This window comes from Cyrtonyx montezumae, unplaced genomic scaffold (assembly GCF_038088225.1).
Source record: "Cyrtonyx montezumae isolate F1298 unplaced genomic scaffold, pur_monq_1.0 scaffold_10, whole genome shotgun sequence".
Taxonomy (NCBI): Eukaryota; Metazoa; Chordata; class Aves; order Galliformes; family Odontophoridae; genus Cyrtonyx; species Cyrtonyx montezumae.
This window is the reverse complement of record NW_027071826.1, coordinates 18,520,088-18,534,640: the sequence shown is the minus strand read 5'-3', so window position 1 is coordinate 18,534,640 and position 14,553 is coordinate 18,520,088. Positions and strand designations below refer to the sequence as shown.

General features: G+C 33.2%; 1 protein-coding gene across 1 annotated transcript in view; it reads right to left on the bottom strand.

Moving 5' to 3' along the window:
- CEP128 (centrosomal protein 128) overlaps window positions 1-14,553 on the bottom strand; it is a 93,591-nt gene that overhangs the window by 9,687 nt on the left and 69,351 nt on the right. Inside the window, exons 20-22 of the mRNA XM_065751744.1 lie at window positions 10,375-10,398; window positions 1,144-1,221; window positions 315-428 (exon numbers count right to left, since the gene is read on the bottom strand). Of these exons, the coding sequence (XP_065607816.1) occupies window positions 315-428; window positions 1,144-1,221; window positions 10,375-10,398 (216 nt within the window). The remainder of the gene's footprint in view (window positions 1-314; window positions 429-1,143; window positions 1,222-10,374; window positions 10,399-14,553) is intronic.

Genomic DNA, 14,553 nt, shown 5'->3' with positions numbered 1-14,553 from the left:
CAATCAAAACATTGCTGACAGAATTTGACAAAGCAGTGGCACAAACAAGACTCGAGAGCAGTAAAATACAGATTATCTTCTGCGTGGAATTTTAAAGTGTTTTTTTTTTTTTAAGAATATTTCAGTTTATAGCAAAGACAACAAAACGTCACCAAATTTCACAACTGCCATAGCAGTTACATAAAACTTTGCCAGTCCAGGACAGAAACAGCAACATTCACATACCATTTTAGTGTGTGTTTGCATTCTGAGTTAATATACATTCAACTACTTTATGTTGATGACTGAAACAAAAGTGCAGCACACAAGCTTACCTTAAATTGTTGGACTCTTTGTTTTGAACCTTCCAGCTGCTGCTGCAGAGAAGTCACTATTTCTTTATACTTTGTATACCTCTCCTCAATCATCTCTCTCCTGCAATGAGACTCCTAGAAATGCATTGAAATGACTAAATTGTATCATAATTTGAAAAGCTGTTAGTAAACATTGATTGGCTGCAGTAAACATGAGTATCACTGAGGATTTTCCATGCAGCTCAGATGAGTGAATCACTAACTTTCAGATGCTGAAATACAGGGGCCATATAAAAGTATGTTGTAACGTATAAAAGAGTAACATTAAAACAAAGCTGTTAAAAAGTTATCCTTAATAGGTGATTGATATCTTGTATCTCTCCCAAATTTGATAATATCGTAGCTTCTAACAAAGGGATTTTGAAAGGTAAAAAAAATAATTACAATTCTAAAGAAAAAAAGCCTTCAAAAATATCATAATTCAAAACTAAATACACATATTCTGAGTTGGTAATTAGATTTTGACCTATCACAAGGTTTGCTCTGAAAGCAATGATTCCTAATTTATTATGTTGGTCCACAACATCAGAGATAGATGTTGGTGGCATGACAATAGTGGTTGAACCTTCCCATCAATATTTCATTACATGTTGTTGCTGTGCAACAGATGGCAGCAGAGGAGAAGTCTGATAGAATGGCACCTGACATAATAGTGCAGATGAAGCAAAGGGGTGCCATGGAATTCCTCCATTATATATATCTTATTAACTGATTTTTCTATATACGTGGGGTTGATATTAGTTAACTGAAATAATTAACTACTGAAAGAGTCAAGTGAAGTCTTGCTCACTTCATTATCTTTGAAATCTTCTAAGAGTCTCAGTTTCTCAGGAACAGACTCCAGATGGTCTAAAGCTACTTGAGTACTCTAAAGAAGAGAACACAAGAGACACATTAAAAATAAATAAATAAACATATAATCAACACTGTACTAAATATGCCATTGCTACTATAATTTATAACTTTTAAAACACTAGAATATAGTATGTGAAAAGTGTAGTACTTGTTAGCTTAATTACACACTTGTATATACAAGAATGAATAACCAATCTCTTTTCATTTTCTCCCTGTAATGTCTCACAAAACTGAATCTGAAAGCAATATTCAGTCCTAATAAACTAAGTTAGACAATCAACATGAGACATTGATTTCTGTATTTCACTGATTATTTAGTTTCATTAAAACATAAGTGGTACTGGCAAAAGATACTAGGATTTATTTCTATTAAATATCTGGCTAAATCAGTTTTATCAAAACATGGGTTCTTTTTATTTATGAGACTAATGGGGTTTCTCATCTTCCAGGAAATATTTTTTATCCTTAAACTGCATGCTTAGCTAAAAAGGGCTCTCATCCCATTGTTAAATTCTGAACAAGGAATGGAAGACTCAGCAGGGGAAAAAACTAAAGACAAGCACCTAGTATATCATACTTAACAAGAAGCTGAAGTCCAGAATCTGTCTCTTGTTACAGAATAACTTCATACAACAGAATAAGAATACATTAGAGTCAAACAATTCAGTTACCACAGCTAAGAACAAGTTCTGAGAGGGTTGGACAAATTGCTTCTTCAAGAACAATATGAAGAGTAAAGAAGGAGTCTAACAAATTGGGAAAAAGAACTGACCAGCAAGGACTTTTAAGATTTCAAGAACTGCAGGTAGAATACTCAAAAGTGAAACAGAGTAAAACAAAGAAGCCTTAGACATTTAGTCAGAAAATTCAAATGAGATAGGGAAAGTAAAGTAGAGATTATCTATGTATGAATCTAAAACAAAATCTCTTTTTCCTTTAATACTAAAGCAATAATCTAACATTTTAGTAAAAAAAAAAAAAAAAAAAAAAAAAAAACCTATACAGAAATTAAATTGTAAGAGTGAATTTATGAAGACATGCCTGAAAGAACAATAAACCATTTCCTGACATGGGCACCACTGAGAAAACCCAGTGTAAGTCCTTATTTGCAAAGCTGATGTGACAAATGATGAACAAACCCTGTAGGGACAGAAAGGTGCATACTTATGCCAGTTTCTAGTGAAGAAAGCAAGCCCAATCAAATTTGAAAATTTTTAAATTCTGAACTAATAAAGGTTGTGTCTTGTAACAAGTAGTACATTCATCTTTCTCACCGACTGCATGAGTTGGTTAGTAGATTTTGAATTGGCTAGGTAGATAAGTGCTTAGATAAAAACTATATTTTGTTTTTAAACTTCATGAGAAATTCTGTATTTTAATATGTGACTTAATTTGCAATCGTGGGTTTTTTGTTAGTTTGTTTTCCAGCTTACAAAACTCATCTACAGAGATCATATTAGGGAGAAGAATATTGCTTTTCCTGTAACAGAGCTGTTTTTGTTTTTACCAGAAAAGAATTCTAGAACTTTCACATATATATTAACAATGAGTGTTTAAAATGGTGCAATCAGACAGGAGGACTAAACATAGTATAAAATGTTTTCAAAGATTATAGTATAACATTGTATTTATAGCTGTAAAATGCCCATTTGTTTTCCCCAAATGTTACTGTACATCTCCACTTCAAAGTAAACTTGCCTAGAGGTATCTATCACTCTGATCTTTCCCTCTTGTAAGCATCAACTATTTCACTTCTACAACACAAAAGAAGAAATATTTCAAATTTCATAACTTATTTACTTATGTTCATTAAAGCACTGATTTTCAACTCCATTAATTTAAGCTGTAACATTTGCTGCCTCTTCCCCAAGCAGCACTTGGGTACCGGTCTACATGTACACTTGTGAGGCTGGGAAATATAAGGAAAAACAACAGACTTTAAGCAATAAAATCTGTATCTGCTCTCATGAAATGTAACCTTAACTACATGTGAATTAAAATATTGATTCACAGTGTTTAGTGGTCATTCACAGATATGACAGACAAATGTCTGTGAAGTTTCTGATTCCAAACAGCAATTCCCCTAATTCCTTCAGAAACAAGCTTCTTCCTCACAGGAAAACAACAACAAAATTGTAATAAAACTCCGTATCTTTTCTTAGTCCAGCAGCAAATTAAATCATAAATAATTTTACTGAAAAATTTTACTTGTAAACTGTAGGAAAACAAATATTTGAGATGCCATACAGAGTGGAAATAAAATTGTAGGGGACACAGGATGCGCTTAATGTAGTGGTGCCTCAGGATCCTATGAAATACATTCAATTTATAGTTTGTTTTTTTTCCAACCAGAATAATCTTATTTTTTTTAACCTGCGACCTGTTCATATCCTAAAAGAAACTCAGGCCATAAGCATACGTCCATGTGTTAAGCCATTCAATATTCCAGCTCTTTCTCAAAATTTCTGTGCCAAGACCTCGTATCAACACTGTTATTAAATGAAGGAAGATGCTTATCATTTATTCTCTCCTAAACACATCCCCTCTCTTTCACATAATACTTGTGAAAAATTTAGTTGTGCCTCAGCTTGTTCCCATTAGACATGTGAAACTATTGTTACATTATTAATTTTCATCTTGAAAGCAGGTCAACCTTTGGGTTATGTGCATACTTAGTGCTTAGTTTCTGAGTCTTATCAAAAGTCATATGTGGATAAGGGTCTTATCAAAAGTCATGTGGATAAGCTTTTTCATAAAACTAATGAATAGAATGGTGGTGGTGAAAAAACAAATATGTACAAAGAAAAAATCAAAATTTCTTAGGCGAACTTTGATGAAGAATGCAACAAAATAAAGTTGAAAAATGAGAGGGAAAGGTAATGAAACAGCATTTAGCTGGCCCACAGAAATTCATCCAGCAATTTAGTGAAACACACAGCAACCTCCTCAGCGTGGATTAAATGCCACACTTGTATCATTAATGACTACACTCTATTCTATTAAGAAAGATGGATTTAGCCACACAAGATAAAATGTAAAAAAGGATATTGGATGCACCTGACACAGAAGGCAATTAAGCACTGTTAACTTTTTTCCAAGAAACCGGAAAGCCATATTCCCTAATACATACAAATAATCCTAAAGAAAGCAAATGCATCTGTCTGTTCACTATTTACAGGGGAACAGAAGGTACTGATATAGTGGGCTGATTGTACTGATAAGAAGAATACCAATTGTACTGAGTAAAGCTGTATTCATAATATTTTATTTAACAGCATACTCCTCCATAGAGTGCGTGCTATTAATCTTTGTGTTTTTAAAATAAAGGCTATTTGCTTTGAAAACGGGCATTTTATATTCTTGAAGAATAATAAAACAAATTACTCATTTTCCATGACACCATACAAACACTTTTATATTTAAACTGCATGTGAACAGCTAATCCCTCCTATACTGATGTAAATGTCACACAATGTCTCAAGAGACAGATCTAAATCAAGATCAGATACGCGTATTATTTTTAGTCTCAAAGCTGCAATGCTAAACTCAAATAAATCAAAGCAGATTTGTGTATAGTTCTCATAAAGTTTAGCTTTCTAGTCAATATATTGAAAACACAAGCACAAACCAGAAACCAAACTCCACTACTTTCATGTTAGTGTCCGTCTCTTTTCTGTCGTAGATAAAAATAAATGCCTATCAGTATAACACAGATATTTTTGAAAATTAGATCAGATTTAAGTAACATTTAGCCAATCCCCGAGGAATATCCATAAAGAGATTAAGTTCAACTGTAATTTTAACTGACTGTAATGTATTTCATCAGGGAATTGCATGCAATTCAGATGAAAGATGTAATATTAAAGGTGACCTATGATGTCTTATTCTTAAATCTACTTAGCAAATTGAATACCTAAACAGCGAGAGTAGGATGTTTCCAGTATGTTTAAAGATATCTTTTGATTTCCTTGTTAATTCCTACAAAACTGTGCATTGTCAGCTTCCATCTTCAGCAGTATACTGATAATACATCTTAAGATCTTTTAATGCAGAGTGTAGGTCTCTAAGAGCTCCAAGATTCATTGTTGACCTCTATATGCCAGGAAAATTTCAATCTAACTTGGATACTCTAATCTAGTACATCTTCCATACAGAGGGAAATATACATTTTGTATCATTTTATTACCTCTTTATTATGCCATTGTTTTGGTGATTTCAGCACATTAAAAAATAAATTTACCTTTACAAAATATACATATAAAACTCAGTTATACAACATGCAAGTTCAACTGTTTTTTATTAAACTACATTGTTTCATTGAGGTTCAAAGTACTAAGATTTTTTAAGCAAAAACTGCATTTATACTAATAAAAAACAGCAGATCATTGTTAAAGAAGCATTACAAACGTCAAACAAACCGAAATTTAATTCAGACTCCAGATGTTTTTGCAGAGGGTAGATATTTTAATTAAGAGAGTTTCATGGATACTTCTTTTCCCATTCACAGGGACATGGACCACCACTTTTCACATTCATGATCACACATCATCCCTATGGTAACTACAGGAATTGTTTACAAGGAAAAGTATTAGGAAAGTATTTCATGAATTTTCAGTTGTTTGATGCATACTAGCAGCTGGAAATGTGGAGGAGGTAGTGAGTGAAATCTTTTGGCAAGCGGGCTCTCCATGAACCATAAATCAGTGTTCTGAGTACTATCATGCATAAACAGAAAAAGGTTCTGAGAACATATTCCTTATCATTTGCTAAGATTTTATCAATAGATATCCAGGAACCAATACAGGAAATTAAAAGAAACATAACTCAAGAGGCAGTGTGTGTAACATAATGTTCATAGGTATGCATTCTTAAAAGATGGTCTTCCTTGTCATTCATAATGCTAACTTCAATTTTCTGAAACTTCGTATGCTAAACATGTACATTTGCATGTAATTTGGTTTATTTTTTTTGTCACTAACATTATTTCATTAAGCCTTCCTGAATGCATTACAAAAAATTAAATCACATATCCCTCACAGGAAACAAGTGTCCTCTCTTACAGCTGAGAAAAAAAATGGAATACAAAGAGAAGTGCTTTAACCAAATTAGTGTCAGATTAGGAAAACGAAATAGGAATTTGGCTTATAGATTTATGTTAATCAAAAGTTTAATAACAATGAAAGAATAAAAAAACCCAGCAACTACAGTAGCACCAAGAGCATTAATTAATGTCTGTGTTCCTAAGGTTTCAATTTGATGGAATATAAAAATTCAAATCTAAAGTAAAGGGATTATCAGAATATTAGTAACATTCTACTCAACAGTCTGCGGTTAATCATAATTTTTAATTTGTTTTGTCATAATACTATATGAGAGAATGCATGCTCTACCCCACACATTTCTAACTTATCACATAATAAGGATCATATATTCTGTAGAAGAATTAATCTTAAAAATCAACATTTTAAAATAGAACATACAAATCTCTCTTTAAAATAACTTACTTGCATATACAATCATGCTATGTTAAAAATATCTTTGGTGATGACCACTGCATATCAACACTCCTTGGTAAACTAAAAGAAATAACTTTCAATATCTAAAAAAATTAGTCTCTCGTAAGAAAGATTTTTACTTTCTGTAATAGAAAATCAAGCTTATTTTGTTTTATTAAAATATGGAAAAAAAATCAATATTTTCAATACATAGGAAAATGTATGAATTTAGTTACACTAAATTTATTTATTTAGTTACACTAAATTCACAATATCAAAAGGAGCTTTCTGTCCAGAGAATCTAAGGGCTATTCTGGGAGAAGTGTTGCCAGCAAGTTATACAGAACAGTAACAGGAATAAAAGAACAGGAATAAAAATAAAAACAGGAATAACAGTAGGAACAGAAAAAGTTAGGTTGGAGAACACCTTCAAGCTCATCAAGTCCACTGTCAATCTGACCTACTGAGTCCCATAACTGAATACTGTTCTTTAGTGCCATGTCCACGCATCTCTTAAATAAATTACATGACCCTTCCCCTAGACTCAGCACCCATGAGACACATCTAGAGTCCAGTTCTACATAGGAGACATGGACATACCAAAGAGACTCCAAAAAAAACAACTAACATTGTTTAAAGAATTGAAGCATCTCTCCTATAAAGAAAAGTAGAAAGAGTTGGGATTGTTAAGACCAGGAAAGAGAAAGCTCGGGAGGGATATCATCAGTGTGTACAAATATCCACAGGAAGGGTAAAAAGAAGATGGAGTGAGGGTCATTTCAGTGGTGCCCAGCTACAAGACAAGAGGTAAAAGGTACAGACTGGAACTACAGAAATGCTGTCTGACCATCAAGAAGCAATTCTGCACTGTGTGGGCAGCTGAGCACTGGCACAGACTGCCAAGAGAAAAGAGTTGTAGAGCTTTCTCCTGGGAGATCTTCAAAAGCCACCTGACCAGTGGTTGGGGAAGGTGATCTACAGAGATCCCTTCCAACCTCAACTGTTGAATAATCCTATGAAGTATTACATTATTATATCAGAAAATAAAGTTATTAGATCCAGTTGCAAGCCATGAATAGTAAGTATGTACCAATTAGCAAATATGAAACAGGAGGGTGGTCAGTATATATGAAACAATTAATCCTGACTTTCAAAAGCAGAGCAGTTTAATAAAGTTTATAGAATTACCCAAATTTTGCAGTATGTCTGTTTGTGTAAGAAACTTCAGCAATAAATACATACATCAGTATTTTAAACATTTGTTTAAAAATGTACAGTAAGATATTCTTGATCGTGCTTATATGTCATTTTAAAGTCTCAACATAGTAATATATTTTTAACCATGTTATGCCTTAAAATAATTTAATAACTCATTTTTACAAAATAGTGAAGAACTATTTTAGTGAAGAGTCATTTTAAAATAATTCTATCTGTTTCTGAGGTTAGAATGATAAGAATTTAACATTATAAACGTACACCTTAAATTTGTGGAATTCATGCAGGTATACAGCCCTAACTGGAATATGTTCTTTAGAAAGTTGTGAATTCTAATATTTTTGATTCCTACTCTAAATTCAAGAACTAGGCAAAAGGTAGGAAATAAATATGAATGGGAGAGGAATGCAAAAAAAAAATTATATTCTTAACAGAAAGATGCATTATTTAACAGAAAAAAAAGAAAATGTTTGTGAAGAAAAACTAAAGTTGGTGATATTAGCAGAAAAAAAAGAATGAGTAAAACATGAAACAGCAGGGAGCAGAGGATAGTTAAGTAGCAAGTGCATTAGCTACATTGGAGGAGCAGACAGCAGCAAGGAAGGAAGTAAGGAGAGCATTAGAAGAAAAGATACACCTGGATATGAGCGTTATCATGCAGCAAAAGTTACTTGGTGGGAGTGAGCAGAAGGAATTGGAGACCCTTGGGAAAGTTCTGTACCCCCAGTGAAAGGAAGTGACACACTGGCTCACTGATGAAAGGAAAGGAAAGGGAGAGGCGGGCAGGATGGTGCTGCTCCTCTCCCAGGCGTTTGTATAAGATCAAAGAGCTGCTGTGTTCTGGGAGGATCAGAAGGCCTTTGATGTAATGGTAGTCTTGGCAAGACACTACAGAAGCAAACCAAGGACAGAAGAAAGTATTAACCCTTAGATTAAAAAAAAATTACTAAATATTCATGCATGCAAAGTGGGACAGACATGAAATAGCCACAAGTGTGACATGGAGAGTTTGCTTATTGATCAAAGCCACACAGAAAGAAAGAAAAATGAAGAATGTGGACAGTGTCAGGCAGTCATGTAACCTCTCTGCACTGGGCATCATCACCCTTTCAATTCTAAAATGGATGAAAAATCAGAAAACTTATGCAAATTTGAGCCTGCTACTACAGTAGAGGAATCTAGGAGATTTCACATTGCTGAGCATGTGCAAACAGAAATTTGTTTTACTGTTATTCAAAACCTTAATTTCATTAACATAAAATGCAAGTTAGATGTTCACACTGGAAAGGAAATTTTAATCCAAAAAACTATCTTTCAGAATACTTACAACTTTAATGGAGTTATTCTAAATTTATGATATTGTAACAAAAAGATGGATTATATCTGATCCAAATAATCAATGCAGGTAATATCCTCAATTTTGGGTTCTCTACTGAAAACAAGTTATCTTACTATCAAAACACATATAAGGTATATATTCACTGGAATAACTGGTTGATTTTAAATACAATTTCTCACTCTCTATCAAGATGGAGGGATCTGACAAAGACTGTGATGTAGTTTACTGGACAGTTTAACTCAGCTCATGAGAAATGGGTGGCAGTGAATACAAGCCTGACTAATTGTCATGTAAGAAAACCATGATTAAGAGATGTTTCTGAACAGAACTTACTCACACAGCACTATGTGAAGCATCAGAACTCTCAGTTTGAGCATTAACTCCCTATTGCTACGAGGCAGGTGTTCCAGTACTGCACTGTGACTTATGAATGATCTTAAAACATTTTAAATTGTAAATGTTTGTATTTGCAAACTTGATGTGGTGTCAGTACTAATTTATTTCTATGAAAATGTCTGGATTTCTGATAAAAAGAAACTATTGTATGATATCTTGGACATGCCTGTAGAGCAGAAAAGAAGCATGGTTCAAATCCATCTCAGCCTGTCCACTTTGTAGACTTATTACCTTGAGTGACCTGGATAATCAGTCCAGCTGCATTCATGGCAAATACATGCATTAAGGTTTTTGTACTTAAAACTTAGTATTTCAAAATTATATTTCTCCTTGATTTCAGTTCCAGTGTAAGCAGATGTGGTTCTATCAGCATTTTTCAAGGTAAACATACATCTAAACATTCCAGTGTGTTTGTATCACATGTACTTCAACCATTTGGCCAATTAGTTGAACTTCTCAGTTCATCCTCAGTATGGCTCAAATCTACCACATTTCACTTCCAAAAAATGTGAAATGAACTACACAGAAAATCATATTACATTGTCTTTTAAACAGCTGGTGCTCAAATACTCTCATGAAAACCTAAGTAGAAAAGTACAGTGTAAAACTATGGTGTGCCTTAAAAAAAAAAAAACTTTTTTTTTATAAATATGTAAAATAACAATTTTAATCATCAGTAGTCTCAATATGATTGGTTTTAAAATAAATTTAAGAAACTTACCATTTCTAAGGACATAATTCGTTCCTACAAATAAAGAACATGTAGTTAAGAAAGCTAAGCATATAAATAGAACATAAGTTGAACAAGAATTAAATGCTTCTCTTATTTTTCAAAAAATTGTCACTTATAGAGAAACTGCTATACCTTACTGCACCTCTGACCCATTTATCAAATTATCTCACATAATCTGTGTTGAAGAAAATTAAAAGAAACTTCCCAGAAAAGAAGAACGAACTTAAGCAAAATATATTTACACTACTATATATTTTTTTTAAATAGTACTACTAGGTTTTCAATATGGTTGATTTTACCTCATGGTTCCCAGAGTTTAGCTTTTCTTTTTAATAATATACGGCTGCAAATCTGTAACGTTTTGGAATTTATGCCACAACAGCATCTGTTTTAATTTTCTTCAGTTTTCTTTGAGGTATTTATTTAGAAAAGTAAAATATAAATTCCATAGCATTATTCTGTTACCAGAAATAGCTTTGAAGAACAATTAAGAACATCTTGTTACTGACTAAACAGAGCCTAACACCAGACAAAAATAAAATAAAAGCAAAATGAGTTTGTGTCAGCTTTAGCACAAATATGCGGAAGATACAGCTTATGTGTATTTTAACATCCTGTTTCCCACTGAAAAGTATCTTTAAGAGAGATACTAATCTATTAAAATCAAGATAGTGAATTGTGTCACTATGTCCTGACCAAATTATATTTCTTCTCCAATTCCTTAAAATACAATATTTAAACGTTTAGTTGAGCTCACCTGACTATTCAGTCGAAAATGTGATCATTAAAACATCATAGGAATCCTTACTTTGTTTAAATATTATCTTATGAAAGTATGGGAGAATTTTTTTCCTTTCTGGGTGGATTTAGCTAAGAATTCTTATAAATTTTTCTATTCTTTTCCTCCTAACAGATAAAAAAAGATTTTAATCTAAATTTATTCCTACAACATCGAAAGAGAAACAAGAAAAAAAATATGATAAAAACATTATTAGAAAGTACTGAATATAACTTATTTTGAGATGTCCATTTTTTCACAAAAATGCCATGGTTATTGCAAACGCAAATTTAATTAATGTTCTAGGAAACAAACAAACAAACAACTAATTACTATAAAAAACTGTCATTTACAGATCTCAGATTTGTGGTGATAATAAACAGTAATTCAGATACAAATGTTTTCAGTTAACAAGGACTAGTTGAATAATGAAGTCTAAGAGTCACCATGGCATTAGTAGGATGATTCAAGTGATACAATAAATTTAGAAATCTTGAAAAAAATGACTGTCGTGGCATATTGCTCTAGCTGCCAAAATTCTAAAAACTGAACAAATTCTTAGAATCACAGCATATTTTGTAAACCACCATGTAATGTACTTGGAAATTTACCACAGATTATATAAATATATTGATAATGCATATATGTCCACATTAAGATTCTCTATTTTGTTTTTAAGTTTTTATATTTATATTTATGTGCCCCTAATTTCAAAGTGAATGAAACAGTTTGTGATTGTGATTGTCATTGATTGTGATTTTCACAGAGAACATGCATGCCGATGAGTATTCCAATTGTGCACAGTACATTATTTTCCAGGCCATAGTATGTACCATGGAACAGTTTTCATAAAAAGGAAGGTGAAAAACTTAAAATCAGAGGCTTTAACCTCCATAAAAAGAAGCAAGGTTATGTTTGAAAATGAGAATATTGAAGATGTTCCAGACTACTCAAATATATATTATGAATATGAGAGTACGTTTCAAGATGCAAAACAAAGAATACAGTGATACACTCTTGCATCAATCTCCTAGCTCCCAAAAAGCCCTAAATCAAAGAACAGCATATAATCAAAGAACAACATATAGATTAGATCTTCACCATATAAGACCTTAGTGAGGTAAATAAATATATAAAGATTCATATCTTCCACTTTATGAAGTATTATTTTGTTTTTGCCATGCTAAGTTGCAATTCAACATATTCCCTAAGTAGAAGAAGACGTGAAAACTGCATGTCCAAGAACCTTCATCAAATTGTTACTTTCTGAAGGCACTGTAAAAGCACTAATTTTACTTATCTGTATTTGAGTGAGAAATATTGGTTATTTTCTGGATCTTTGGGTAACTGTAAACATACCACTTCCTCAAAAGGAAAATCTTCACTTCACAAAACCTTCACTATTAATTAACTGATTCTATTTACTTAGAACATTAAGCTTTGTTAGTTTTTTTTTTTTTTTTTTAACAAAAGCTGATGCTCGAGTCCCCTCAAAAATGAGTAAATTAAAAATATAATAAAAAACCACACCTCTAACTCTGGGGAATAGTCTTCATAATTGACTCTGAGACATTGTGAAGAACCTCAAGATATCCCTGGTTGTCATTTTTCTCACAGCAATGCATTGATTTCTCATAGATTTTCTCACATCTCTAGCTTTTCTGCAACTTGGGACAGTGTTCAAGGTTCAAGTATCAAAAAATAACTCCCTCAGCCTTGATAAACTGACTTTCAATTGTTTGTCCAGAGTATAAAAGAATCTTTCTGCCTACCTGTTTCCTGAATGTATTTTTATATAGTCTACTTAGGCAGCAAAGATAGTGCATAAAGAATTGATATAATTGATAAAATTCTCTGTATATTTAAGATGCTTATTAAAATGGGACCCTAGGAATTGCACACAAAAAGCTATCAACAGTTTGCTAACAAAACTAACTGATCAGGCCATGATATCTAAGGAGTTCTATTCAAGAATACTATTTGTACGCTATTGGTAATTAATATGTGAAATAATTATCTTCTAGCAGTCTAGTTCAATTAAAGCTTTCATACATTAACCGACTAAACGTATGCTTTGCTGAACTGGGACTCAGGGAAAAAATCTAGGTAACACTACAGTTAAAGAAACTCTCACCTCCGCCTCCTGTACACCATATACCAAGGTGCAATAGAAGAGGGATTATAGAATAGAATCATACAGTCGTTTGGATTGGTTCTTAAAAACCATCTAATTCCAAATACCTGCCATGAGTCAGGCTGGTACTCACGGCATCAGGCTGCCCAAAGCCCCATCCAGCCTGGCATAAGCTACTCTGGGCAGCCTGCTCCAGCACCTCACCAATCTGAATAAAAAATTTAATCTAACACTGAATCTAAATCTCCTTTTAGTTTTAAACCATTTCCCCTTGTACTATCACTATCTTCCTGTGTAAAAAGTTGGCCTCCATCTTTTTCTCAAAAGCTCCCTTTATGTATCGGAAAGGCACAATGAGGTCTCCCCAGAGCCTTCTCTTCTCCAAGCTAAACAAACCAAACTCCTCCAGCCTTTCTTCACAGGAGAGGTGCTCCAGCCCTTTTATCATCTTCATGGCCCTCCTCTAGACCCGCTCCAACGGCTCAGCATCCTTCTTGCACTGGAGGCCCCAGAATGTTTAGCTGTGACTTGAGCTGTTTTTTATAATTGCTTGCTAGCAAAGCTGTACCAATTCCACCACTACAAGATTAGAACATAAAAGAATGGAGCATTCCAGACTGGAGCCATTTTGAAAAACACTGACAATTCTGGACAAATAACTATCTAGAAAAATAATTGATGTTCTTTGTAAGTACCATGATTGTGAAAGCATGTGCATTTGAAGGATTAAAAAGAACTACAAAGCACTCAAGTACAAATACAGCAGCCAGAGCACTACAAATAACACACCTACACACCTAAACAGAATGGCCGGTTAGCAAAGGGAATACAACAATCTGGTCAGGCATTTGACAGGCCATTTGAAATACACACATGTACATACATGCACACAATACACTAATATGATGCAAGTTTCTCCAGTATAACATTACTCCTTATTCAATTAGAAGGAACATAATTAGAACAATTTGTCAACTATAGTGCTTCACAGGAAAGCAGATACAGAATTGCTTCACATGAAAGATCTTTTTACGTTGATGTAACTAGATACGCACCTGTGTAAACTGCTTGCGCAGACAAGCTCTCAGCCCTGTTAAACTTGAGCTGCCAGAAAGCTAGGCCAAATTTTTTGTTTGAGCAGGAAACAGCTGGATTGGTGTGTTGTGTAATTTTTGGGTCTTGCAACTTGTCTCTTTTTACTGGATCAAGCTGTTTCTATGCTAAGCTTTTGATACTTCTAGCCCTCAGAACACAT